The 26343-nt window shown below is 47.4% G+C and overlaps 1 protein-coding gene across 1 annotated transcript in view; it reads left to right on the forward strand.

The window, feature by feature from the left end:
• Positions 1-26343, forward strand: part of nkain2 (sodium/potassium transporting ATPase interacting 2) — a 651746-nt gene that overhangs the window by 599509 nt on the left and 25894 nt on the right. Inside the window, exons 5-6 of the mRNA XM_038799726.1 lie at positions 2656-2716; positions 12118-12199. Coding sequence (XP_038655654.1) covers positions 2656-2716; positions 12118-12199 — 143 coding nt within the window. The remainder of the gene's footprint in view (positions 1-2655; positions 2717-12117; positions 12200-26343) is intronic.

The following is a 26343-nucleotide window of genomic DNA, read 5'->3' on the forward strand; positions in this document are numbered from 1 at the left end:
CCGCTGTGAGCGGCCGCCGACCGGCGCGAGTCCCGCCCCCGCCGAATCTCCGATGCTGGAGAATTCGGCGGACAGCGGGGGTGGGATTCACGCCGTCCTCCGGCGTTTCTTCGACCCATTGGGGAGGTCGGAGAATCCCGCCCTTTACACTAGGAATTGTCCCTAAGTTTTTTTAAATGTTTTTATTGGAATTTTCAATGTTATAGAGTGACAGTATTGTGTCTTATGTTTCCAAGTTATACAGTTTCTTATTTACATACATCTTTCTTGTTATATCTTCTCCCCCCCCCCCCCCCCCCCCCCCCCCCCCCCACTTCCGCCCTCCCTTGGTATCCCCAGCTTCTGCCCTGGGCGATCTATCACTGAGCTCCTGCTCTTTTTTTTGTTCCTTTTTCCCCTCCACCTTCTGTGGTTTTTGGTGCAGGCCTTGTGGGTCCGGGTGGAGGGGCTTCCTGCCCCCTCTCCTCCCCTTCCCCTCCTTCATGCTTCTCCCTGTGGTTCCCCTGGGTTTCCGCCTCATTTCCTCCCCCCTTCCCCTTTGTACCTCCTCGTATTGTGTGTTTTTGTCTGCTCTCCCCCATCTCTCCCTCTTTCCCTCATTGCTGTTGGCCTCAAACCGTTAAGAATTACAGTGTCCTTCACAGCCACTAGTACTACCCAGCCACCATGTTCCTTAACACGCTGGAGCCATAGGCACTGTTTCACTGCAGGAGGTCGTGGGGATATGACAAAAAACTTCTTCACCCACATGGTGGCAGGTGCCTGAAATTCACTCCCTCATTTAGCAGTGGAGGCAGAAACCTTCACCTCATTTAAAAGGTACCCAATCTGCATCTGTAGTTCTGTAATCTACAAGATTACAGACCAGATGCTGGAAGGTGGGACGAGAATGGGTGGCTAGTTCTTTTCATTTTAAACATTTGGTCGGCGCAGACATAATGGGCAGAATGGCCTCTTTCTATGCTGTAACTTTTCTATGGTCCTATAATTCTATGGTGTCACCCTATTGTAACACTCCATTCTAATTGTTACATGCAAAATCTTATGCTTTTATTAATAGTGTTCCCTGCTTATCTCAATATCTCACCTAATGCAACACTAATTAGCTAACCTCATAAAATTACACAAAAAGTGCACTTTCAATTAAATCTGTCTAAAACTTACTTCAAGCCATTCAAGTCTACACTGCAGCCATATGGGGAAATTTAGGCTCATAAAATACACACTTTGATTTCTGTGAATTTATGTCACTTTCATTTTTTTTGTTATTTGCTGCTTCTTACATTGCTTTGATTCTGATTCTACTGTTGTAGCTATCGTTCAGTGACAAATGACTTACGGGTAGGTTGAACACACTGCAGAACAGATGTGTCCACGATTTAGTCTTTGTAAACTCCTTAGGCGTGTATTGTGGAAGTCTTGAGGAATGCCTACCAAGGTCACATTAAATTGGACATGTCTTCAGCTACTGATGCAGGCAGATTGCAGTGTACTCATTTTGGATTTACCCACCAATGCGGAAATAGCACCATGAACAATCTTTTTGAACAGTAAGAAGTCTGACAACACCAGGTTAAATTCCAACAGGTTTGTTTTGAATCACTAGCTTTTGGAGCACAGCTCCTTCCTCAGGTGAATGAAGAGGTGGGTTCCAGAAACATATATATAGGCAAAGTCAATGATGTAAGATGATACTTTGAATGCGAGTCTTTGTAGGTAATTAAGTTTTTACAGGTCCAGTCGGAGCAACTGGAGACATGGATAATTCCAGGTTAAAGAGGTGTGAATTGTCTCAAGCCAGGACAGTTGATACGATTATGCAAACTCAGGCCAATGGTGGGGGGGGTAAATGTAATGCAACATGAATCCAAGGTCCCGGTTGAGGCCGTATTCATGTGTGCAGAACTTGGCTGTCAGTTTCTGCTCAGCGATTCTGCGTTGTCGTGCATCCTGAAGGCCAACCTGGAGAACGCTTACTCGAAGATTAGAGGCTGAATGTCCTTGACTGCTGAAGTGTTCCCGATTGGAAGGGAACGTCCTGCCTGGTGATTGTCGCGCAATGTCCGTTCATCCGTAGGCGCAGCATCTGCATGGTCTTGCCAATGTACCACGCTTCGGGACGGAACACATCAGCCTGTACTGCTTTCACAAACTATGTACCAGCAGACGGTGACAGAACATAGCTTCTCATTTGTGATTCCCCATTTGGTGAGTTTGTAATTTTATCTGGGTAATGATGCAAGGAAGGGGTTACAGTGAGATCTTACCGAAATTACATGCGTTCTCTAGGAGAGGAAGGGAGTTTGCCTCCATCTCTGAGATTCTTAGTGGCACAGCCAAAAAGGCTTGGGTACATGTGTCTCTGCCTACCTAGCGTTATTTTTACTGCTTATAAGCTTGTTAAATTAGTATTCCTTTGTCAACTTCTAATTAAAGAAAGTCTTTTTGATTAGGGCAATATGCTGAACCCACCAGGAGAAGAACCACTTTAGCAAGGGGTCTAGGGAATCGCTGCAGACAGATGCCTGAATTTAAGATTTGTATTTGTATTCAAGACTGAGTTCAGTGCTTCAGTTTTTTAACTACCTAACCATTACCTTCATTTTGTTCTAATATTTGCATTTGTAGGTGATGGATATTTTGTTTCTTTTCCAGCTTCTTGGGTTTGTCTATGCCTGTTACGTTATCAAAATTTTTGCTGAAGAAGAAGACAGCTGTAAGTACTCACGATGTCAAAGATGAAGGAAATCAAAAAGGTTTATGCATTTATAAATCAGATCAGCATTACTATACTACTAATGAATAGCCCAGTATATTTTGTATTAAGATAAGAAGATGAGAGAAAATTTCAAGTCCTCTATTCCAACACAAAAAACATGAGATGTTCATGAAAAGTTGATCACATTAAACAGTGCTGCAACCATGGAGCTGCAGTAGTCAGGGAAATTAGCTTTTACTATACTGTGAAATGTTCACTCTATTGGCTTACTGCAATACTTGCTTGTGGTAAATCACATATTAATATTAAGTAATACTTCACCTGGGGGTGCAGGTTGCCTGGGAGTAGGGGGGGGGGGCTCCGCAGGTACAACATTTCTAGTTTGTTGGGGAGAGTGAAAGCTGATCTAGCAAGGTGGGTTGGTCTCCCTCTGTCACTGGCGGGTCGGATACAGGCGGTTAAAATGAACATGTTGCCGTGATTTCTGTTTATTTTTCAATGCCTGCCGATTTTCCTGCCAAAGGCTTTTTTCAGAGATATTGAGGGAAGGATTACTTTGGAAAGGTGCTGCTACAGTGGGGAAGGCGGGATAAGGGGGTTTGGGTCTTCCAAACCTGATGTGTTACTATTGGGCAGCGAATGTGGAGAAGGTGCGGAGCTGGGTCAGAGGGGTTGATTCCCACTGGGTCAGAATGGAGGACAGTTTGTGCAGGGGGTTGGGATCAAAAACACAAGGAACAGCACCGCTCCCCGGGAATAGCCCCGGGGAAATACTCAGGGAGTCCGGTAATAATAGCTTCATTGAGAATTTGGAGGCAGTTTCACCAACAGTTCGGATTGGGGGCAGGGTTAAGGGAAATGCCAATTCGGGGAACCACAGATTTGAGCCAGCAAGGTGGGATGGAAATTTTTGGAAATGGGAGGAGACGGCGATTAAGACACTAAAAGATTTGTTTCTTGGGGGTCGGTTTGCAGGATTGAAGGAGCTGGAATCGAAGTATGGGCTGGAGCAGGGGAAATGTTTAGATACATGCAAGTTCGAGATTTTGCCAGAAAGAAGATACAGAGCTTCCCGGTGGAGCCGGCCTCCACATTGCTGGAGGAGGTACTGACGACAGGGGGACTGGAGAAGGGGGTAGTGTCAGCGGCTTACGGGGCTATTTTGGAACAGGAGAAGATACCACTGGAAGGGATCAAAGCAAAGTGGGAAAAAGAGTTGGGAGAGGATATGGAGGAGGGGTTCTGGTGTGAGGTGCTCCAGGGAGTGAATGGCTCCACCTCGTGCGCGAGGTTGGGGCTAATACAGCTGAAGGTGGTATACAGAGCACACCTCACGAGGGCAAGGATGAGCCGATTCTTTGACAGAGTAGAAGATGTGTGTGAATGTCGTGGGGGGGGGGGGGGCGCTAATCACGTTCATATGTTTTGGTCCTGTCCAAAGCTAAAGGATTACTGGAAGGAGGTTTTTAGGGTAATGTCTAAAGTGGTGCATGTGAAACTGGACCCGGGCCCCCGGGAGGCCATATTCGGAGTGTCAGACCAGGCAGGGTTGGAAACGGGTGTGGTGGCAGATGTTGTAGCCTTCGCCTCGTTGATCGTCCAAAGGCGGATCCTGATTGGTTGGGGAGCAACTTCTCCACCCTGTTCCCTGGCGTGGCGGGGGGGACCTGTTGGAATTCTTGACTCTTGAGAATGTTAAGTTTGAACTGAGGGGAAAGATGGAGGGGTTCTACAATTCATGGGCATTATTCATTATGCACTTTCAAGAACTGGATAACATCGGTTGGGGTGTGTGAGTGGGAGGGTTGGGGGAGGGGGGCTGTGTGTGTTAATGGTGACTATGGGTGATTCCCTAATTCCTTTTTGTCATTTGTTTGTGTGAACATGCTGGCTAATGTTTGGGGTTTGGTGGGAGGATGGGATTGTTGTTGTTGATATGGGGATTGACATATTTGTTTATTGTTGGTGGGTGTAAATTTGAGAGAAAATGTGAAAAAGGAGGAGAATAAAAATATATTTTTTAAAATAAATAAATATTAAGTAATACTTCTAACAATCTAAATTTAAGCCTAAAGGTTTCAAATAAAAATGCATAAATATTGCACCTTCTCTAATAATGCAGTGGTATACTGGTCTCAAGCATTTTGTGTTGAAGTACATGACTGTCTGTTAAAGGTCAATCACTTAATCAAATTTATCACATATTCTCTGACATTAAAAAGCAATCATTGTATTCAATTTGTGTGAACAAACGTATTCTGAACAATTGCTTTTGGGGGTCAGAATGGGCTTCCACTTATTTGGTGCTGTAATAAAATAAGTGATGTGAAACCCAACAACAATCACAACTGCTATTTATGTAGCACTTTTGAAAGAATAAAATGTCCCAAGATTCTCTCACAGGAGCATCATTAAACACAATATGACACTGAGCCACGTGAGGAGATATTAGGTCAGATAACCAAAACCTTGGTCAATGAGGTACATTTTAAGAGTGCTTTAAAGAAGGAAAGTGAGATGGAGTGGTTTCTGGAAGGTATTCAAGAGCATAGGGCTTGAGAAGTGAAGGTGTGCCAATCATTGATGCTCGAGAGGCAAGATAATCTTGGAGGGTTGTGCAGCTGGAGAAGGTAACAATGCCATGGAAGGATTTGAAAACCAGAATGAAAACTTTAAAATCAGGACACTGCTTAACAGGGAGTCAATGTCAGCAAACTGAGATGACTGGTGAATGGGATTTTGAGTTAAACATGCAGAGCAGAATTTTGGGAGGCCAGCCATGAGTATATTGGAATAGTCAAGTCCAGAGGAAACAAAGGCCTGAATATGGGTATCCGCAGCAGATGATCGTAGTTGAGCAATGTTACGAGGTGGAAATAGGCAGTTTTAGTGATGGCGTGGATAGGAGGTCGGGAGCTCAACTCGGGGTCAAATGTTATCTGCTGCAAACAGATTGGTTTAATTTCTGTTGCCAGTGAGGGTTGGAGTCAGAGGTTAGGGGATGGAGTTTGGAGTTTAGACCAAAAACAATGGTTTCAGCCTTGTCTGGATGTAGAATAAACAGCCTGATAATTTAGCAACAGTGCAAGAATCAAGAGAGATGGTGCTGAGTAGAAGTAGGTATCATCAGAGTGCATCTGAAAACTAATGTTGTGCTTTCAGATGAAGTTGTTGATGGGCAGTAGTGAGACGTGAAATAGTAAGGGGGCAAGAATGGATCCTTTGGTAACTCAAGGTAATGGTACAGGAATAACACTCACACTGGCCCCATCCTGATAAATGGGCTTGCCTGCCTGGTCTCAGCTTCCTCAAAAAAATTTACATGCCTACAAGGGTGTTTTGTCATAGAGTTGCCCTCTTCTTCATGCTGCCATGGTCAGCATTGGGCCGGCACCTCTGGGAGGAGGGCTGCCAACCTCAGTTGGATAGCAGCCATCGCGACGGCCTGTTAGTTGGCTTCCTCTGATAAAATGCCAGCCCAGGATCCCGCTATCTGCTAGAGTGAGGTTGAATTCTGCTTTCACCCCAGCAGCAGGACTTGATCCTTATTGGTAAAATCCAGTCCCTCCTCTATCTCTCTTTTGGTGATGCTGGGCCTGCTGGAAATTCCACCCCCTCACTGATGATCCACCTGTTAATGGCAAAACACTCAAGGGCAACTAGCCTGTGACAAAATAATGAAGCCCGCCCATTAAAATGATTGGAGCCACTCAGGATTTCTCGTGGACAAGTGGCACGGTTTCTGGTACAAATCCAGTAAATAACATCAGACTCCCATGAGCATCACTAGGAGATCAACTAGAAAATAAAATTGCCATTTAACTTTACTAAAGTTAGAAATATATTCTTCCCCAGTTTTTTTTTTCTCAGGAAAGGGCAATGTGAAATCCCAGCCCTTGTATTTATCGTATGTTCTATGTTTTAATGTCTGGAGCCATCTGCCTGGATTGTAATCAGAACAACACTTTTCACTACCTCCGTATATGTGTCAATAAATCTAAATCTAGAATCTAGTCTCAATTAATATAAACTGAGTCTCAATTCACATTCTGTCCCAAGTCTCTTATTGTGCACAGTATAACATAGAACACTGGTATAAATGATGAGCATAAAATGCTCTTCGTTGAGAGAAAATCAGCCAGGATGTGTAATCAGTGTGGGAGTTCAGAACATGTTTAATAAGGTGGAGCACTAAGGGGCTGAATTATTGTGGGGTAGCTCCCAGTCACCTGTCATTTACTTCAGCAGAAGTGGCTCAGAAACTAAAAATATGTCACAGTCATTTGTTTAAAATTTAATTTTCCTGAATTCTTGTTGTTATTCCTTCAAAATTAGAGGAGACAATCAAATCTACTATAGCTTTAATTTTTGAGGCCGATCCAACCTAAATTAGATTTGTCCAGTGATTTTTAGACAGGTAACGACTAGTATTATGCAGAAGTATGTATGTCTTTTATTTTAGCTGACTGTATATCGTCGATGATATTACAATTAACTGGAGGGTAAATATCTGTCAATGTATGATTTCAATAAACCATTCCCCAAGAATATGAAGTAGGTTGTTCCTATCAGAATATAACATACAGCAAGGAATCTCTATCTATTATCAGAAGAAAATTAAGTTTGGTTATAAGAAGGAATTAAGACTGAACTTTGAGAAATGAAAGTGGATAAAAAGCTGGGTTGATTATAAACGTCAGATGGCAGTAATAGATTTACATCTTCTTTGTTTGTACAATTAATTGCCAATGTTTTAAACTGAGAGCCTCGGCTCATACATAGAACAAGGTTGACATGCGAGGAAGATTGGTTATGGATTGCTGCTTTCATAAATAATGAAAGTACTGCAGAAAGTGTTCACAAGAGACCAGAGTTTAGTCGTACGCAAAAACTAAATGGGGCGGAGGTGTTTTGATGGTTTTGTATATGTTAATTTTATTTCCAGCTAGGCTTGTCATGCTTGGTTTTAGGACAGCTGAACATTTACATTTTAACTCTTTAGCTGATGAGAACTTTTTAAAGCGGGATGTTTTTAGAAGGTGCTACTCAGAAGACTGTCAGATTATTATTTGCAAATTCAAAGATAGCTTAATTAAAACCAGCATATGTTTTAATTCGCTGCAAAAATGCAGCAATTACTTTAACATTTTATTTAAATTCAATTTCATCTTTGAAAAACAAATACAGCTTTTGATCACTTTCAGTCCTAGCTTGTCCCCATGAGGATCCTCCTGGCAAAGGAATTAGATCGGGAATAATTAAGGTTGATTTTTGCCAATTTGGATCATTCCATTAGTCACTATGTGCACTATAATTAAAATTTAAAGTGTATTCAAATAGAAATTTAAGTTTGAGCAAGGTAAAAACTCCTGCTATGTGTGAAACATTTCTCATATTAATGACTTTTAGATAAATAGTTAACACTCTAATAAAATTAAAATGACATCATGGCCGTTGTAATGGTCACTCTGATGACCATAATGAATCTGTCTTTTTAGATTGTGTGAGGCACACAGCAAAATGTTTTTCTGTGACCTTGCTTTTAATGAATAATTACTTATGCTTGATGCAATATTGCAAGCTACTTTGAACATATATTCCCTTAATTCTGTCCATCACTACTCTACTTTGTTAAAAATGACACAGACAAAGTTTACCTTGGAAACACTACCTCTGGTGTTCAGGAAAAAATTCAATGAAATTGCAGTAAGCATTATTAGTCAGCTGAAACTAAAAGAAAAAAGTCCTTTATGGTCCTAGAAAACACAGCATCAAAAAAGGGTTCTAAATTAAGTGAAAGGTTTAGCAGATGTACTACCTGGTAAGAAATGATAGCCATTTTGTTTAATAAATTCTAAGCATATTCTCAATTACTGAAGTTTTTGATATGTTTTCACTGATTGGATTCTGTCACATCTCAACAACAACGAGCATTTCAATATACATTTGATGTCCAAAGATATTGCATCAATCCTCATATTTGGGGGTAGCAGGAATAGAAGGAGAATTGGAGGATGTGGTACAAAGCTCAAGAAACAGCACGTGTGAAGAGATTTTTGAAAGTTGTGACAGAAATGCAGAGAAATGAATTCTGGAGTGTGCAGCATAATGGCTTGACCATCAATGGAGAATATAGAACCAGAGTCGGAAAGTTGATAAATAAGGCTGGCACATATGGTGGAATGAAAAGCTGCCAGGCATTCCACTTCAGCAACACAAGTGATTAAAGTAGAATCAGGCAGTATATAGATTAGTTCTTCTGGTATCTCAACAGCAACTTCCATTTTAAAATTGTAAAAAGTCCCAAGGCACTTCACAAGAGTATTATCAAAAATTTGACACCAAAGCCTGGTGTCATCAATCCCAAGGTGGGTAGCTTGAATCAGAAAATCGCCTGCTTGCCATTCCTGCCTCAAGAGAAACTAACCCAAAAGTGGCGGCATGGTGGAGCAGTGGTTAGCACTGCTGTTTCACAGCGCCGAGGACCCAGGTTCAATCCCAGGTCACTGTCTGTGTGGAGTTTGCACATTCTCCCGTGTCTGCTTGGGTCTCACCCCACAAACCCAAAGGTGTGCAGGCTAACTTGCCCCTTAATTTAAAAAAAAGAATTGGGTACTCTGAATTTATTTTAAAAATTAGAAACGTACCCAAATGATGGGGTCTTTGTTCCAGGGTTTGGGCAGGGTGTGGGGGGTCGCCGGGGGGGGGGGGGGGGGGGGGGGGGGGGGGGGGTGGTGGTAGTGTGAGAGAGAGAGAAAAGAGTGTGAGAGAGGGAAGAGTGTGAGAGAGGGAAGAGTGTGTGACAGACAGTGTGTGAGAGAGAGAGAGTGTGAGAGAGAAAGGGCACGATTCTCCGCTCCCGCGCAGCATCGGGGAGGCCGTCGTGAACTCGGCCAAGTTTCACGACGGCGTCGGAAGCCGCTCCTCGCACCCTATTCACCCCCCCCCCCCCCCCCCCCCCCCCCCCCCCCCCCCCCAGGGGGCTAGGAGCAGCGTTGTGAAAAACTCGGCCGCCGGGCCTTGACGCTTGCGTCAAAGCGGCGCGCCGAGAATGACGCGACGGCGGCGCCTAAGTGACGTCAGCCACGCATGCGCGGTTGCCGTCTTCCCCTCCGCTGCCCCGCAAGATGTGGCGGCTTGATCTTGCGGGGCGGCGGAGGGGAAAGAGTGCGTCTCTTGGAGACGCCGGCCCGACGATGGGTGGGCACCGATCGCGGGCCAGTCCCCTCCCGAGCACAGCCGTGGTGCTCAATCCCCTCTCCGCCCCTCACAGGCCCAAACTTACCTTTCGCGCTATGTTCACGCCGGCAGCAACCAGGTGTAGTTGCCGCCGGCGTGAACAGGTCAGGAACGTCAGGCTGCTCAACCCATCTGGGCCGGAGAATCGCCAGTCGCCGTAAAAAACGGCGAGCGGTGATTCCGCGACACATCATTTTGGGGGGGTGGGAGGATCGCGGGGGGTGCCAGGGCGGCGTGTCGTGATTCGCCCGGCCCTCCCGCGATTCTCCCACCCGACGTGGGGAGCGGAGAATCGCGCCCAAAGAATGTGAGAGAGAAAGAGTGTGAGAGAGAGAGAGTGTGTGAGAGAAAGAGTGTGAGAGAGAGAGTTGGGGGGGGGTTGGCTAATGCCGGTGCAGGATCCAATTGAGCTCGCCACCATTGGACACTGGTGGTAGTGACCACAGTGGCCTTTTAAAAGGACAGAAGATTCTTCTCTTTATGCGACTGTTTTATAATGCAGCAGAACCTCTGACTCACAATATATTGTAAATAAAAATATCCCAGTAACTTTTCTTTTTAGCTTTAACTGACAAATAATATTTACTGAAGTTTTCTTGAATTATTTTTTTGAACACCAGAGATAGATAATGCTGGTAAATTTCCCAAGTCTATTTTTCTTTATTTTTTCTGCCACCCACCTGCCACCCTTTTCCTTTATACTCACCATGTCAACTCACCCAGCACCTGCCAAGAGCAGACCACAAGAACCATGTTGAGAGTATGAAATATCTCTGACAACATTTACTATAGTTAAAATAAAACACTGCCATTCATGAAAGCCAGTTCATAACATTTAAATCCCCTCACGTATTTAATCCTTATATTCATAATCCCATCTCAGCGACAACAAATCTTTTGATAACCTCTTCCAAGCTGTCAATCAAACTGTGAAGCAAGGATCCCCTACTGAAATAATTATAGGTTGTGGATTGCATCCAGCATTAATAATAACATGATAATAGCCTTTTGGATGATATCAACAAATAGCTATTGTAACTGTTGAAACAGATTTCTTTCAACTTTCTCTGACACAGGCGTCTTAGTTTTTCAAAGATTTTTAAATGGTTCGGCATTTAAATAACATAACAGCGTGAGCGTTTTTATCTTTCACAAACACAGGCAGGCTATTTTTCTATTTTTAAAGGGTTTGCGGTGTGAACTGGTTCGCAGCTCGACAGTTCTGCAGTCCTTATCTGACCTTTTAGAGATTTATGACTGCTCTAAAAATTGTAACTCCCACACTATGGTTTAAGGCCCTTGCTCAGTGAAAATAGAGTCTGCCTGAGTTCAAATGGCCCTGGTGAGTTCAGGTTTCGTGAGAGTCATGCCCCACCCCATTTTTTCCTTTCAGCAAAATGGGATCTCTCAGATAAGGGGGCAGGACTTCCGGACCCAGGTTACATCCATCATTTGTGAGTCCCGCAGATTCTCCACGGCTCTGCAAAAGCAGGGCTCAAGAAACAAAAACGTATTAGGGTGGACGGCCAAAAGTCTGGCCAAAGAGGTAGGTTTGAAATAATGTTTTGAAGCAGGAAAGAAAGGTTCAGAGGCAAAGAAGTTTGAGCAAATTCCAGCTTTGACAACTGAAACAGGACTACAGTTGGTGGAGCAATAAAATTTGGGAAGACGCAAGATACCAGATTTGAAAAAATGCAGATATCTCAGAGGTTGCATGACGGAAGGATGTTGCAGAGATCAAAAGGAACATAGCTTTGGAAGGATTTGAAAACAAGACTGAAATTTTTTTGGTTGAGGTTTTGCTTAACCAGGAGCTGATGTGGGTCAATGAGTTTAGGGCTGGTAGTTGAACTGGACTTGGTGTGAGTTAGGATACAGGCAGCAGAGTAAAGCAGTCAAACTAAATTTGAAGACAATAGAGAGATTGAGTGAAGTGCTGGTCAGGTAGATCTGACTGTCATCATCATACAGATGGAACTTAAATGCATTTTCAGTTGATGTCACCAAGGGGCAGCATGTCGAAGAGAAGAAATAGATTATGAGAATCTTGCATTAATTCTATTACAGCGAGATTTTTCTTTTTAAACACAAACAGACATGAATCTGTTAATTCAGTGCATCCACTTGAATCTAATGATGTTCCTGTTTTACAACAATAGTTGATTTCATAGGAGGATTTGACTCGTATGGCTACCAGGGCCCACAGAAAACATCTCATTTACAGTTGCAGCCTATGTACATGTAAGTAGATCTTTCAGCTGCACTTTATTTTTAACTTAAAATTCCACCAAGCTTTCTTAATTGTCTTATTTGAATGACTATACAGGTGACTTCAAACTGCTTCAATTTTCTGTAAAAGAGAGATTTCACGCTTTTAAATTTCAAGAGTGAATTTCCATTGCGCCTCTCCTAAAAACCTGTCTTAACCTCAGTGGAGGATCTGAAGAAACCCCAGAAAATTAATGTTGTTCTTATTTACTTACATCATTGAGTATATCCAGTTTTTCATTGTTTGTAACCTCTGCTATAAATGCATATTCAAAAAGCAGTAACCATGGTAACAATAGTATTCTGCCAATAGCTGTTCACAGGTCAGTTTATTTATTTTCCTATGTACCAGCCTTCAAGTGAAACTCCAATTCAGAGCGCACAGAGTGCACAATGTCCATCTTCATGTCAACTTTAAGAAAGTTAAAAGTCAACTGTTTCCGTTTTGTGTTGCTTCAACAAAGTGATTATGTCATTTAAAATAAATAACCATGACATAATCACAGTTGCAAACCAAAACCAATGCATAGAGAAATTCCAACACTAAGGCCTGGATTTTCACTCTTCCTGCCCTGCCAAACTGACCAAGGAAGAAGAGACCCAGCTGGATTTTCATTCGGGCCGGGTGCTGGGCTGAATTAGAAACTGGATCCACCATCCCCGGAACAGTTGAGAAGGCCGCTAGGTGCGGATGTGGCTGGGCGGAACGCCTGCCTCTGTGCACTGGCACTTTCTGGAGATACTTAAAGAATTGATTAAAACAAAACAACAATCCTCTCGGGCAGCACGGTGGTTAGTACTGCTGCCTTACGGTGCCGAGGTCCCAGGTTCGATCCAGCCCTGGGTGACTGTCCGTGTGGAGTTTGCGCATTCTCCCCATGTCTGCGTGGGTCTGTACCCACAACCTAAAAGATGTGGATTGGCCATGTTAATTGCCCCTTAATTGGAAAAAATGAATTGGGTACTCTTAAATTCATTTTAAAAAGCAGTCCTCTAGCCTTCATTGGAACCCGCACCCCCAACTCTCCCGATGCCCCATCCATATCAACCTCTGCCACTTCAAGCCCCCATCTACATACCCATGGCCCTTTATGTCCTCCATGCCACCCTGTGCCCCTTACTCACCATTACATAGTTCTTCATACTATCTGTGCCACTCTACGGCAGTCCACCCAACCCCTTTTACCTTAACTACCCCATTCCTCTCTACCCAGCCCCTAAAGTCCTTCTTACCCCCATGCCTTTACTCTTTCTCATGGCCCTCTATGTCCCTATGCCAACTTTGTGCCAACTCATGTCAACCCATACATCCCACCTTTTGCCCTTACCTCCATCATACCAACTCACCTAGAACCACCAGAGGTAAACCTCACAAGCAATACTGACATAAAATAAAGAACTACAACCCGCGTCGCGCTTGAGTCAGAGTGTGGTGTGACTGGTAGATGCCAGGATAGGCCTCCCGCAGGCATCCCGGTAGCCTTTGCGCCTTGTGAGATTTACCCAGATCTTGCAAGGCATCAGAGTCAGAATGCCACCCAAACTGGGCAAATGGTGCGCATCTAAGGAGGTTTTAAACCTACTGAGGCAAGCTTAACCGGTATCTACCGGCATCCCCAGGGAGGCTGCAGCCAGGTGCCATTCTGTGCTGGTCCACACAAATGTGAACCAGGCGAAATGGCACCTGGAGGTCGACCAGGCCAACCTGGGTGGCCAGGAATAGTGCAGGGTGGCAACCTAACCCTCACCTTGAATGCAGGCAACATTGCACTGCCAAGCTGGCAGGAGCACTTCCAGTGTGGCTGTGCAAGGATGCCCGAATGCCAGGGTGGCAATGCCAAGTGTCCAGGCCCAAGGGGGGTCATGCCCATGGAAGGAGGGTGGAGGGGGTAAGCGGGGTGTGGGATGCAGGGAAGATAAGAAGAGGCCTCAGAGGTTGGGGAGGTGATAGCTGGTGGTCCTGGAAGGATGAGCCTGGAAGGGGGGGGGGGTGTGGTGGGCATGAAGGGGAGGCCCCAGGGAGCCTATAGCAAGCAGGGTGCCCTTTCTTGGAGGGTTGTGGGTAATGCTCATGTGTGTCAGGGGAGTCATTGCCCATGGGGGGGGGGGGATGGGGGGGACCCACAAGCTCACTTCGAGATTGGGGTACTCTTTCACAATGGCAGCCTGATCTCTGCGTTCAGCTCCCCAGTGATGAAAACAATTCTTAGGACCGATTTTCCAGCCTCGTTGCGCTCTCGCTCAAGTGAAACAAGGCTGGTGAATAGCGGGAGAGGCCAAAAACTAGATCCGTGCCGGGCGCCAAACAGTTTGCGATGCAACTGGCCCGCTCCCATAGGCGAAATCGGGATCTCGCCATGGAGTGGCAAGAAACCAATTATTTCCACTTAAGCCCCATTTCCATACAATCAATGAGAGAGATCCCCATATCTAACAGCCTCCTGTCATTCAGTGACCTCCCCAGCAACTGCTCACGTTGGGGCCGATTAAAACTCCTTTGAAAAACGTGGACCTGGTGGAAGGGCTTCTGTGGGGAGCCAAGGAGGTGAGCAACCATCTTTGTTCACCGGCAAAGAGCCCAGGGGACTCTGGGCATGTCACCCCAGTGCTCGGCCTCAGTGCCACGCGTTGCCGGTGCCATCTCCTGTGCCCCAAGCCTCTGGGACTCCTCCAAGTGACTATGGATCTGCTGGTACATCTCCCTCTGAATTTCCTGGCTGCTCCCTACCATCTCCATCAGCTCCAGAAAACCCACTTCCACAGGCTCAGAATTAAGCTGGGACCCAGCTGGGTCATGGGATCCAGCAGCCCTCCATCTGCCGTCTCACCTGGGGGTTCCTGCCTCCACCTGATGTGCATCATCAGCAGTGAGGTGCTCACCAGATTGTGCCCCAAAGCCTGACCACCAACATTTTCCACTGAGGTGTGTGCCTCTACGTTGATGGGGAGTGGGGATAACAGCTGTGCCGTGACTATAATGATGACATCCTCTGAGTCAGGAGAGGGGGCCGCCCGGAATGTGCCAGTGCCGCCGGCTGGAGTACCTGCATGTGGTCAGTGGGAGGGATGAGTCAGTCAGTCAGTAAGGCAATCAGTATTCACGTTTGGCAGGTGCTCCAGGTGGAGCCCGGTGGTTCCTCACCTCTGTGGCGTCCCTCAGCCTCCGCGTCAGTGACCAATCTATCTGTGGCCACTCCGTTAACCTCCAGGTCCCGCTCCTTGAAGGAGGTGAGGATTCTTAGGTCCGGCACCCCACCGGCAGTCTGGGCCCTCCCGCCGATTGTGGGAGATCTTTCCCTGCATGGAAACAGAGAAGGCGTTGTTAGCCACCGTGTGGTTCACAGTGGAGGGAGCGGGTGTGTGAAGGCGGTGTTCGGGGAATTGTGGGGGAGGATGCTCCCTTGATGGTGGGTGGCGTTGGTGTCTACTCACTCGTGCTGCCCAGTGTAGGTTGTTGACCTTCCTGCACTGCCAGCCAGTCCTTTTGGTCATACTGCTGGAGCTAACGGCCACCGGCACCTCATCCCAGGCAGCACTGGCTGCCTTGTGGCTCACTCTCCAGGACCCTTGGTGGAACAGAACATCCTTCCTAGCCTCTACCACGTCCAGGAGCCTCCCCAGGTCAGCACCCCCGAATCGTGGGACTGGTCTCCTGGGCCCCATTGTTGTGAGCTGGCTGGGGTTGTCTGAGCAAGTGCAGCTTAAGTGCTGCTTGATCATGTTAGCGAGTGGCTGGCGAGCATGGTGCCAGTGAATCAGCTGACAAGTCGTTATTTGTGGCAATAAGTCCGCCAGGCCTCGTTAAGTGGGCCAATTAACATTGAAAGGCTTTGCCAGCCTTGCTGGGCTGAGCACCAGGAAGCTGGCGACAATCCCCACCCTCTACCACACTGAGAAATTATTCCAGAGAATTGCACCCTAACTGTGGCCTAAACCAGTGAGAAACTCCCCAGGGCTCAAAAAAGTGACTCAAAAAAAGTATCATTAGATAGCGGTGGAGAACTTGCTGACAGAGCCGGCGGGAAACTCCCAGCAAAACCCGCCACAAATGACAGAAATGTTTCTGTTAGATCGCTCCTTATATCTCTATTGCTGAGGTCACTGCTTCTACTAGATCTAGTCTGCACACTAGGTTTCAGGCACCTAGTTCGTCAAAATCATACATTTTGATTTACACACATTGTCAATCACATGAGTGAGACTCCTCTGTTGAGGAAACGGTAGACCTTTCAGAAGCACATTGATTTAACGGGCAGCTATTACCATGAACCGTGAAGGTACAATTTATAACCAGCCCCCATTCCCCTGCCACCCCCACTGAGAAATGGCAGAGGCCAATATTGCGAAGGGACTATTCCCTCTTGATTTGCGAGTTTGCTGGCACTTTTGTTCAGACAGAAAGCCTGCCCAACAATTCAGGCCTTAAGATGGTTGAAAAATGACCATTCTTTTCTGAGGAATGGAGGATGGTATTGGCATTTACAATCTAAGAGGATTTTGCCCCGATCACTATTGGACAACATAGTGTTGCAAGTTAAATCTTGCAAGATATATCTGCTAATTTATTATTAATTTCCTTGCAAACAAAGCACACATTTTTAGATCTTGCACAATTATGTACTGAATGCTAGACAGTTTTGAAATATGGGGATTAGGTCAAATCTATTAACCTTATAAAAGCAAACTTTGAAATAATAGTTCCTCTGAAAACATTCATTGGAAAGCAAAATACTGATAGTCTATCAACGATTATTGACTCCAAGCCCAAGGACTCCCACACTACCTCGTCTACGCTTCCTCACATCCTGCTTCCTGTAAAGACTTCATTCCATTCTCCCAGTTCCTGCAGTTTTTTCTTAATAAATTTAGAGTACCCTATTATTTTTTCCAATTAAGGGGCAATTTAGCGTGGCCAATCCATCTATCCTGCACATCTTTTGGGTTGTGGGGACGAAACCCACGCAGATACAGGGAGAATGTGCAAACTCCACACGGACAGTGACCCAGGGCCGGGATTCAAACCCGGGTCCTCAGTGCCGTAGGCAGCAATGCTAAGCACTGTGCCACCGTGCTGCCCCAGTTTCTGCAGTTTTGTGGTATCTGGTGTGATTGACGTAAACTTCCACACCAGTGCATCTGAAAGGTCTTCCCTTTCCTCAACAGAGGAGTCTCACTCAAGTGATTGACAGGGCCTTGAGGGCCTTGTCTGATTCATTTCACATACATCTGCTCTCACACCTTCCACCCAAAAGCCTCCGCATTCAACAGATCACCTTCCACCATTTTCACCAGCTCCAGCGTGGTGCCACCAAACACATCTTCCATTTCAGTATCCCTCTCCAACATGCTGGTTTGCTTCTCAAACACCCCAACCCCCACCTCCACCCCCTTCCCTAAGACACATCCATGCAAATGCAAGAGGTATATCTGTCCACCATCCAAGGCTACAAACACTCTTTCCAAGTGAAATTATGATTTACTCCTTTACATTTAGTATATTATATTTACTGTTCAAGATATGGGGCGGAATTCTCCCATCCGGGACTAAGTCCTATGCATGGGTGGGTATGGGGAATATTTCCTGTTGTGGAGGGTGACTGGAAACCATGCCATACCTTCTATCCCCGGTGCAACTAACAGTGCATCTGATGGTTTGCACCATCTTCCATGGTGGCGCATGCTTGATGGGACACTTCCTGCAGTCACATCAGAGTGCCATATTTAAAAAGCGGCCAACATCGCTGATCCACCTGAAGAAAAAGATAGATCTACAGGAACACACTGAGGCGGAAAGATGGAAGATACCGAAACTGGAAGACCCATGTGATAGATGCCCTCCACATGCATTGCTGTGGTGTTCCAAGGTCACCGGCAGCCTCCATGCTGAATTCTGAAGGCAGCCCCAAGCCTTCAATAGATCCTGACTTTTGCATGCCACATTGGTCCAGATGTGTTTTTCCACTGGCGTCGCAAATAATTGGGTGTTGGAGGAAGGTTCCAGTCTGACCGTCATCTGCATCCCATAGCGGCATGCAAATTGGTTTTACACTGGCCCCAAGTGGGATTCCTGATCGTCCATAGCGAGCAACACGGAAGTCCTGCTGAAAATTCATGTAGGTGTAAAACTGATTTTTGGACTCCCTGGCAAATTCTTCCACCGACCCCCTCCCCCACCCACCATTGATCCCATTAACATGGGGGAATTCTGTATTAGAGAGGGACCAAACATAGATTGCGCAACTGCTTTGTAGAACACCTCCTTTGGCCCATTATGTCTTTGTAGGCCACCAAGCACCTATCTATTCTAATTCTATTTTTCTTTAGTGCTGATGAAAGGCCACCAACCTGAAATGTTAATTCCGTTTCTCTCTGCCAATGCTGTCTGACCTGCTGAATGTTTCCATCATTTTCTGTCTTTAATCTTTGAAAACTTTGGGCTAGGTTTTACAGCCCCCTGCTTGCCCACCCTCAAGCTATCCCCCATAATGTGGGATAGGGAGGTGGATGGGCACCAGAATAAATGATTATAAATCATCATTCGCAATAAAAATTATAGGCTACACACCACCTAATAATGGAATGGAAATGAAGATAGAAAAATTCAGGCAAATTAGTGAAGTGGGTACAAAAACATGGGAGATTCACCGACCCAGATATTAATTAGACAGAAGAAGTAAGTAATGGTATAAGAGAATGGATTTGCAAAAATGTGTACATTTCTAACCCAATACGTAGCCCAACAAGGGAATATTTGCTTTTGGATCTAGTAATGGAGAATTAACTCGAGCTAATAGGGGGTAAAAGCAGGGGAACATCTAGGCATAATTAGAATTTCTGATGATAGAGAAGGACATATGCATTATGTAAACCAGGTGAATAGATTATAGAAAAGCATATTTTATTTTTAAAAATTGAACGCAGGAAAATCAAATGTACACAGTTTAACAATGGGAAACATTTAAAATATGTTTGTTAGAAATGGCCACCCGCAGGTCAGATATTCATTCTGTGGGAGGGTGGGCTGGATTGGAAGTTGTACCGCTGCCTCCAGAAATGCGTGCAGAGGCTGCCAGGTGCGGAGGTAGGCTGGGTGGAAGGCCTGCCTCTGTGCTCTGTATTTTGCTAAAAAAAAAGCCCTCACCTATCCATATACCCTTCCATTTGTTGAAAAAAAGCCCTCACCCTTCCATTCAGTCCCTACACCCCATCCATGTCATAATTTGCCATCATGTGTGTAGTAACTCAGCAGACACGAAGATAAATGTTAAACCAAATTTACTTTAACTCAAAAGTAAAACCACGCCCGCAGCCTACTACAACAGCATCCCATACAGTGCTCAACCGGTTTCCTGAGCCGAGTCAGAAACTCCCATACAGGCACTCTGTAGTGTAGTAATCCAGGAGACAGTAAGAAAAAGGTTAAGTCAAAATTACTTTAACTCAAAAGTAAAGCCACACCCGTGGCAGACAACACTAGTTTCCTATCTCAGGACTAATAGGAACTCCCAGTCCGTGTTGATAATGAGTCCCAGCTGGACGGGCCTCAGCCATGGGAACTCTTACACAATGAGCCTCACATGGAGATAAATGAGTGATTCCTCATTATCCTTGTGAGGGTTATCACAACATGCCTCTCAGCTATCCCCACGTCCCCCACATCCCCATGGCCCTTTATATCCCCTCTGCCAGCTTTCGCACCAACTCGTCCCAATGCATGACCCGTCTACCACCCTTTTCCCTTACTCCCTCCATGCTAACTTGTCTACTGTTCTTTGACAGTGCCTCGATAATTGGACAGTTCTTTGACAGTTGGATATATATTTCCAATGTGATTTTGCATAAAAATGTATAGTCACGTCCACTTTTAACAACCCCAAAGGGTGCCTTTCTTCCTTGTCCTAGGACCAGATCCAAAGGGCTACCTTACCTGTCCAAAGGCTATTCAAACAAATCCATCAAGCCTAGACCTCTTAACTGTTCTAATCTGCACACTTCAGGTTTCACAATCCTAGCCTACCAAAATCCCACTTCAGTGGAGCTTGTAAATGGCTAGCTGCTTCCATAAAACATGCAAGTGGGAACCTTAACCCAACTCAACTCCCTCAAAAAAATGGAGCATGTCATATTAAGGGCCAGGACTTAAATTTACAGCCATTTCGCTCCATCATGGCAAAAATCTGGGATTTTATAGAAATAAAGTGGATGTGTTTGGGTTGACAGTCTCTAACTTGGCAGGGTATTGCAAGGATCAGTACTTACATCTCAACTATTTACTACCTATATCAATGACTTGGATGAGAGGCCTGAGTTGAAAGTATCCAAGTTTGCATAAGATACAAAGTTAGGTAAGAAAATAACAATACTCAGGAGCATGCAAAGAGGCTGCATGGAAATATAGGCCTCTATTTTTGGGATGGCAGGGGTTCGCCCCCCACCATCCAAAGATTTGGTGGGGAATACCTGCCAATTCCAAGAGCCCCAATGCTATTTGGGGGGAGTTAGTAGCATAGTATAGGGTGGTCCATGGAGGTTGCATCCCAGTTGAAAACTGGAGGCCATTCATGCCCCAATGCTGGGTCACGGAGAAGAAAGTCTGTTCTCCACAGCTGTAATGAACCCTTCAGAGGGATTTCCCCTCCACTCCCCTGGTCCCAACTGCTTCGGGTCTCTTCATGTTCAGAATCTTTTTTATTGAGGTATTTATGGTTTTATAACAATAACAGTAGAAACAGTGTACATTCAAATATAAACATAGTGCAAAGGCCGTCTTCCTCCCTCACAGGTCCCACCTTTTCTAACACCCTACTCTAAACTAAACTAAACCCCAACCCCCACCCCCCCCCCACCCCCCCCCCCCCACCCCAAACCCCGCCCCCCCCCCCCCCCCCCCCCTTTCTGCTGACGGTTAATTTTCCCCAAGGAAGTTGATGAATGGTTGCCACCTCCGGACGAACCCTTGCATTGACCCTCTCAGGGCGAACTTGATTTTCTCCAGACAGAGAAAGCTAGTCATGTCAGTTAGCCAGGTCCTCGACTTCGGGGGCTTTGAGTTCCGCCAAGCCAATAATACTGGTCTCCGGGCTACCAGGGAGGCAAGGGCCAGAACGTCTGCCTCTTTCTCCTCCTGGATTCCCGGGTCTTCCGACACTCCGAAAATCGCCACCTCTGGACTCGGCGCCACCCTTGTTTTCAACACCTTGGACATGACATCCGCAAATCCCTGTCAGAATTCCCTAAGCTTCAGACATGCCCAGAACATATGGACATGGTTCGCTGGTCCTCCTGCACACCTTGCGCACCTATCTTCTACCCCAAAGAACATGCTCATCCGGCCCACTGTCATGTGAGCCCGGTGAACGACCTTGAATTGTATCAGACTGAGTCTGGCACATGAAGTGGACGCGTTGACGCGTTGACTCTGCTCAACGCGTCCGCCCAGAGACCGTCCTCTACCTCTCCTCCTAACTCCTCTTCCCATTTGTTTTTTTATTTATAAATCTTTTTATTGGCATTTCACATATTTGTAAGCAGTTGTATGTATATATATATATATATATATACACATCACATTTTTTTCGCCCGCGCTAATTTCCTTTATAATGATTTGCTCCAGAGTCCCCATCCTACCTCTGTCCCCAGTTCGTCCTCCCATTTTTGTCTGGTCTCGTCCAGTGGAGTCCAGGCTCTGTCCAGTAGCTGTCTGTCTATTTTCCCACATAGCCCCCCCTTCTCGTTGCTTGTGCCTATCTGGTCCTCGAAAAGTGTGGTTTCTGGGGCCCCGGGGTACCCTACCGTCTCTTTACGGAGGAAGTGTTTTATTTGGAGCTGTCTCATGTCCTGTCCTTTTGCTAGCCTCCACTTCCTCGTCAGTTCATCCAGTGTCGCCAGCCTGTGCCCTACGTAGAAGTCCCTGACCGTTAATGTGCCCCACATCCACCTCCATCTTTTGAAGGTTGTATCCAGCATGGCTGGGGACAATCTGTGATTCCCGCATATGGGAGCCATGGGGGACATTTTGGCTATCCCAAAGTGTTGTCTCGGCTGGGTCCATGTTCTCAGTGTGGCCACTACCACATCTTGTTGAGGAGGATGGGAGTGCTGCCGTAGCCAGGGCCCAGAGGGTCATTGCTTTACAGGATGCCTCCTCCATTTGTACCCAATCTGTGTCTGGTTCTTGTACCCATCCCCTCACTCTTTCTGCCATTGCTGCCCAGTGGGAGTGAGCCCCACCTTTGAAGGTCTCTTCTTACTTCCTTCACCAGGCTGATCAGGTTCCACTTGTGGATCTGTGTCCAGTCGCTGGCTATCTGGAATCTGTTTGTGGTGAAGGTATTGCATTAACTATTCACTGTATGTCATTGTATCATTCTGTTGCCCATGTGGGATCCACCTATGGACCATTGTAAGATATTACCTGTGATGTATCATCTTGGTGCCCTTGGCTTCACCCCTTGAGGGGAGGTATAAAGAGCAGTAGCCCTGTCGGCGGCTCTCACTAGCAGACCAGTCGCAGGCAGGCACTGTTCTAGTCGATTAAAACCACAGTTTACATCTACACTCTGTTTTGCGTGAATTGATGGTCACATCAATTTTATCGACTACAACACCACAATGGAATTGGCCCTCAAACCTGACCGACTGGAACTCGACCGACAAGCTGTGGAGACGAAAGGTATTTTTTTGCACTGACTCCGCTGTTTCGAGGCCTACCTTGCCGCCTCCTCCTCGCCTTCCGTCTCCGACGATCAGAAGCTGAGTCTCCTCCACGCCCGGGTGAGCCATCGAATCTCTGTACAACTCGAGGAAGCCTCCATCTACGCAGACGCTGTCGCAATGCTGAAGCGTTTATAGGTAAGGCCAGTGGCATCTCCTTACTACTCGCCGCCAACGCCCTGGGGAATCGCTGGAGGAGTACCTACGCGACCTCAAAGTCCTTGCACGAAGTTGCAACTACCAGGCAGTTACGGCCACTCAACATATGGACCTCGTCGTTCGGGACGCCTGCGTGGCTGGAGTCAGGCCCAACTACGTGAGACAGCGCCTACTCGAGAAAGGTGCCCTAGACCCGGAAGAGACGGTAAAGCTAGCCTCCGCCCTAGAAGTAGCGTTCCAAAGCCTCAATGCTTCCCGTTTGATCACGCGACCCCCTCGTGGACCCCCGGCCAAAGAGTACCCCAGGCCTGTGCCGTGCAGCTGCCCGCCAATCACGGGGGGGCTACCCTGCTATTTCTGCGGCCAGCATCAGCACCCGAGGCAGCGCTGCCCAGCCCGGAACACGAACTGCAGCGACTGCGGTAAAAAGGGACATTTCGCTAAGGTTTGCCTGGCCAGATCCAAATCCTCAAAATCGCAGGCCCGACTCTCGGACTGACAGGCCCGCAGACCCCGCAGTGTGGCAGCGTGTCTGCCGGCTCCGCGCCCCCCCCCCCACCCCTCCCCCGGACGTGTCATCGGCCTTGTGTTGTCCATGGGGGCAGCCATCTTCAGGCCCGCACAATGTGTGCGACTCATGGGGGCCGCTATCTTGGCCATCCTCGCCCACTCGGCCCGCCACGTGCGACTCATGGGGGCCGCCATCTTGGACGCTATCTTCCTCGCTGCCTGACATGTGCGACCGACGGGGGCCGCCATCTTGGCCGCCATCTGCAACGCCGCCCGACACGTGCAACTGCCGGGGGAAGCCATTTTGGCCGCCATCTGCAACGCTGCCCGACACGAGCGACCGACGGGGGCAGCCACCTTGGGACTACCCCAGCACCTCCGACCATACCGGCTACCCGCAACTCAGCGTGGTCACCCTTGACCAGTCGCGACCCAAACACCTCCGGAGCTCCATGATGACCGTCCAGGTAAATGGACACGAAACACCTTGCCTGTTCGACTCCGGGAGAACGGAGAGCTTCATTCATCCAGACAAGGTAAGGCGCTGCTCGCTCCCAATCATCCCTGCACATCAAACCATCTCCCTCGCTTCTGGGTTGCACTCGGTGAAGATCTGAGAGTGCACTACTGCAACCTGAGCAATACAGGGCGCCAAGTATGCCGATTTTAAGTTATATGTACTCCCCGACCTCTGCGCTCCACTCCTGTTGGGACTGGGCTTCCTGTGTAACCTCAGGAGCCTAACTTTGAAGCTCAACGAGCCCCCAGATGCCCTGTCCCGCGGCACATGCGCAGCGCGCAAGATGACCGACTCTGGGCTATCCACGATGACCTCTGCCACCCGGGGGTCACCCAGCTTCTCCACTACATCAAGGCCTGCAACCTGCTCTACTCCACCAAGGAGGTCAGAGCCATGACCAGGGACTGTCCTATCTGCATGGAGTGTAAGCCGCACTTCTATTGACCGGATAAGGCTCACCTGGTAAAGGCATCCCGGCCCTTTGAACGCCTCAGTATTGATTTCAAAGGGTCCCTCCCCTCTCCCAACCGCAACACGTATTTCCTCAACATTGTTGACGAGTTCTCCCGCTTCCCCTTTGCAATCCCCTGCCCCGACATGACTGCTGCCACCGTCATTAAAGCCCTACATAGTGTCTTCACCCTGTTCAGTTTCCCCATGTACGTCCACAGTGACCAGGGCTCGTCGTTCATGATCAAAGAACTGCGTCAGTACCTGTTCAGTAAGGGCATCACCTTGAGCAGGACTACCAGTTATAATCCCCGGGGAAACGGGCAGGTGGAGAGGGAGAACGCCACGGTCTGGAAAGCCGTCCTGGCCCTACGGTCTAGGAATCTCCCAGTTTCCCACTGGCAGGAGGTCCTCCCCGACGCACTCCACTCTATTAGGTCCCTCCTTTGCACGGTCACAAACGAGACCCCTCATGAATGCCTGTTTGTTTTCCCCAGGAAATCCACCTCCGGGGTCTCGCTTCCGTCTTGGCTGAGGACACCGGGGCCTGTCTTACTCCGCAAACACGTCAGGAGCCATAAGTCCGACCCCCTGGTCAAGAGGTTCCAGCTCCTTCACACCAACCCCCAGTACGCATACATAGAGCACCCCGACGGCCGACAGGATACGGTTTCCCTCTGGGACCTGGCACCCGCAGGTTCCACTACCACCGCCACCCCAACTTACCCCACCCAACCCAGGCTGACCAGCACCCCCACACCTACATGGCAGACGCACCCCCTCCCGCCCTCCATTCCCCCTTCACCGACAGGAATGAAGCTCCAGAAGACAGGCTTCCGGAGTCCGTGTCTGTGCCCGCACCGGCAACTTCACTACCCATGCACGCACAGATGAGTTCGACACCCGGGCCAGCTGCGATGCCAGAGCTTCGGCGATCACAGTGCACGATCCGGACGCCAGACAGGATGAACTTTTGAATCCTTCATCCCCGCCGGACTTCAATTTTGTTAACAGGGGGTGAATGTGGTGAACGTATTGCATTGACCATTCACGATGTATGTCACTGTATCACGCTGTTGCCCATGTGGGCTCCACCTATGGACCATTGTGAGATATTACCTGGAATGTATCATGTTGGTGCCTTTGTGGGCTCCGCCCCTGGCTCCACCCCTTGAGGGGAGGTATAAAGAGCAGGAGCCCTGTCGGCGGCTCTCACTCGCAGAGCAGTTGCAGGCAGGCACTGTTCTAGTCGATTAAAGCCACAGTTTACATCTACTCTCTGTTTTGCGTGAATTGATGGTTGGATCACTATTCTGGGCTGTTTTGAACGCGAGTCCTTCCAGCTCTCTCGCTGCCCCGTTTGGGTTCGCTGGGAATGCCTTGCTTTTGCCCAGGTTAAGTTTGTAGCCCGAGAAGGTTCCAAACACTTTCAGTATTTGTAGTATTGCCTTCAGTCCCTCCTGTGGCTTCGAGACATAGAGGAGCAGGTCATCTGCATAGAGTGAGACTCTGTGCTCCCTGTCTCCTCTCCGGATTCCCTTCCAGCTTTTCACGTCCTGCAGGGGTTCGATCGCTAGCGCGAACAAGAGTGTCTTGTTCCTCTCTGTAGCTGGAAGTATTCAGAGCTGGTGGTGTTAGTTTGGACACTCGTTTTGGGAGCGTTGTACAGGAGCCTCACCCAGGCGGTGTGCCCCACTCCTAGCCCAAACCGTTCCAGTATCTCGAGGAGGTATTTCCATTCGACTCTGTCGAAGGCCTTTTCTGC

Source organism: Scyliorhinus canicula, chromosome 6 (genome assembly GCF_902713615.1).
Source record: "Scyliorhinus canicula chromosome 6, sScyCan1.1, whole genome shotgun sequence".
Lineage (NCBI taxonomy): Eukaryota > Metazoa > Chordata > Chondrichthyes > Carcharhiniformes > Scyliorhinidae > Scyliorhinus > Scyliorhinus canicula.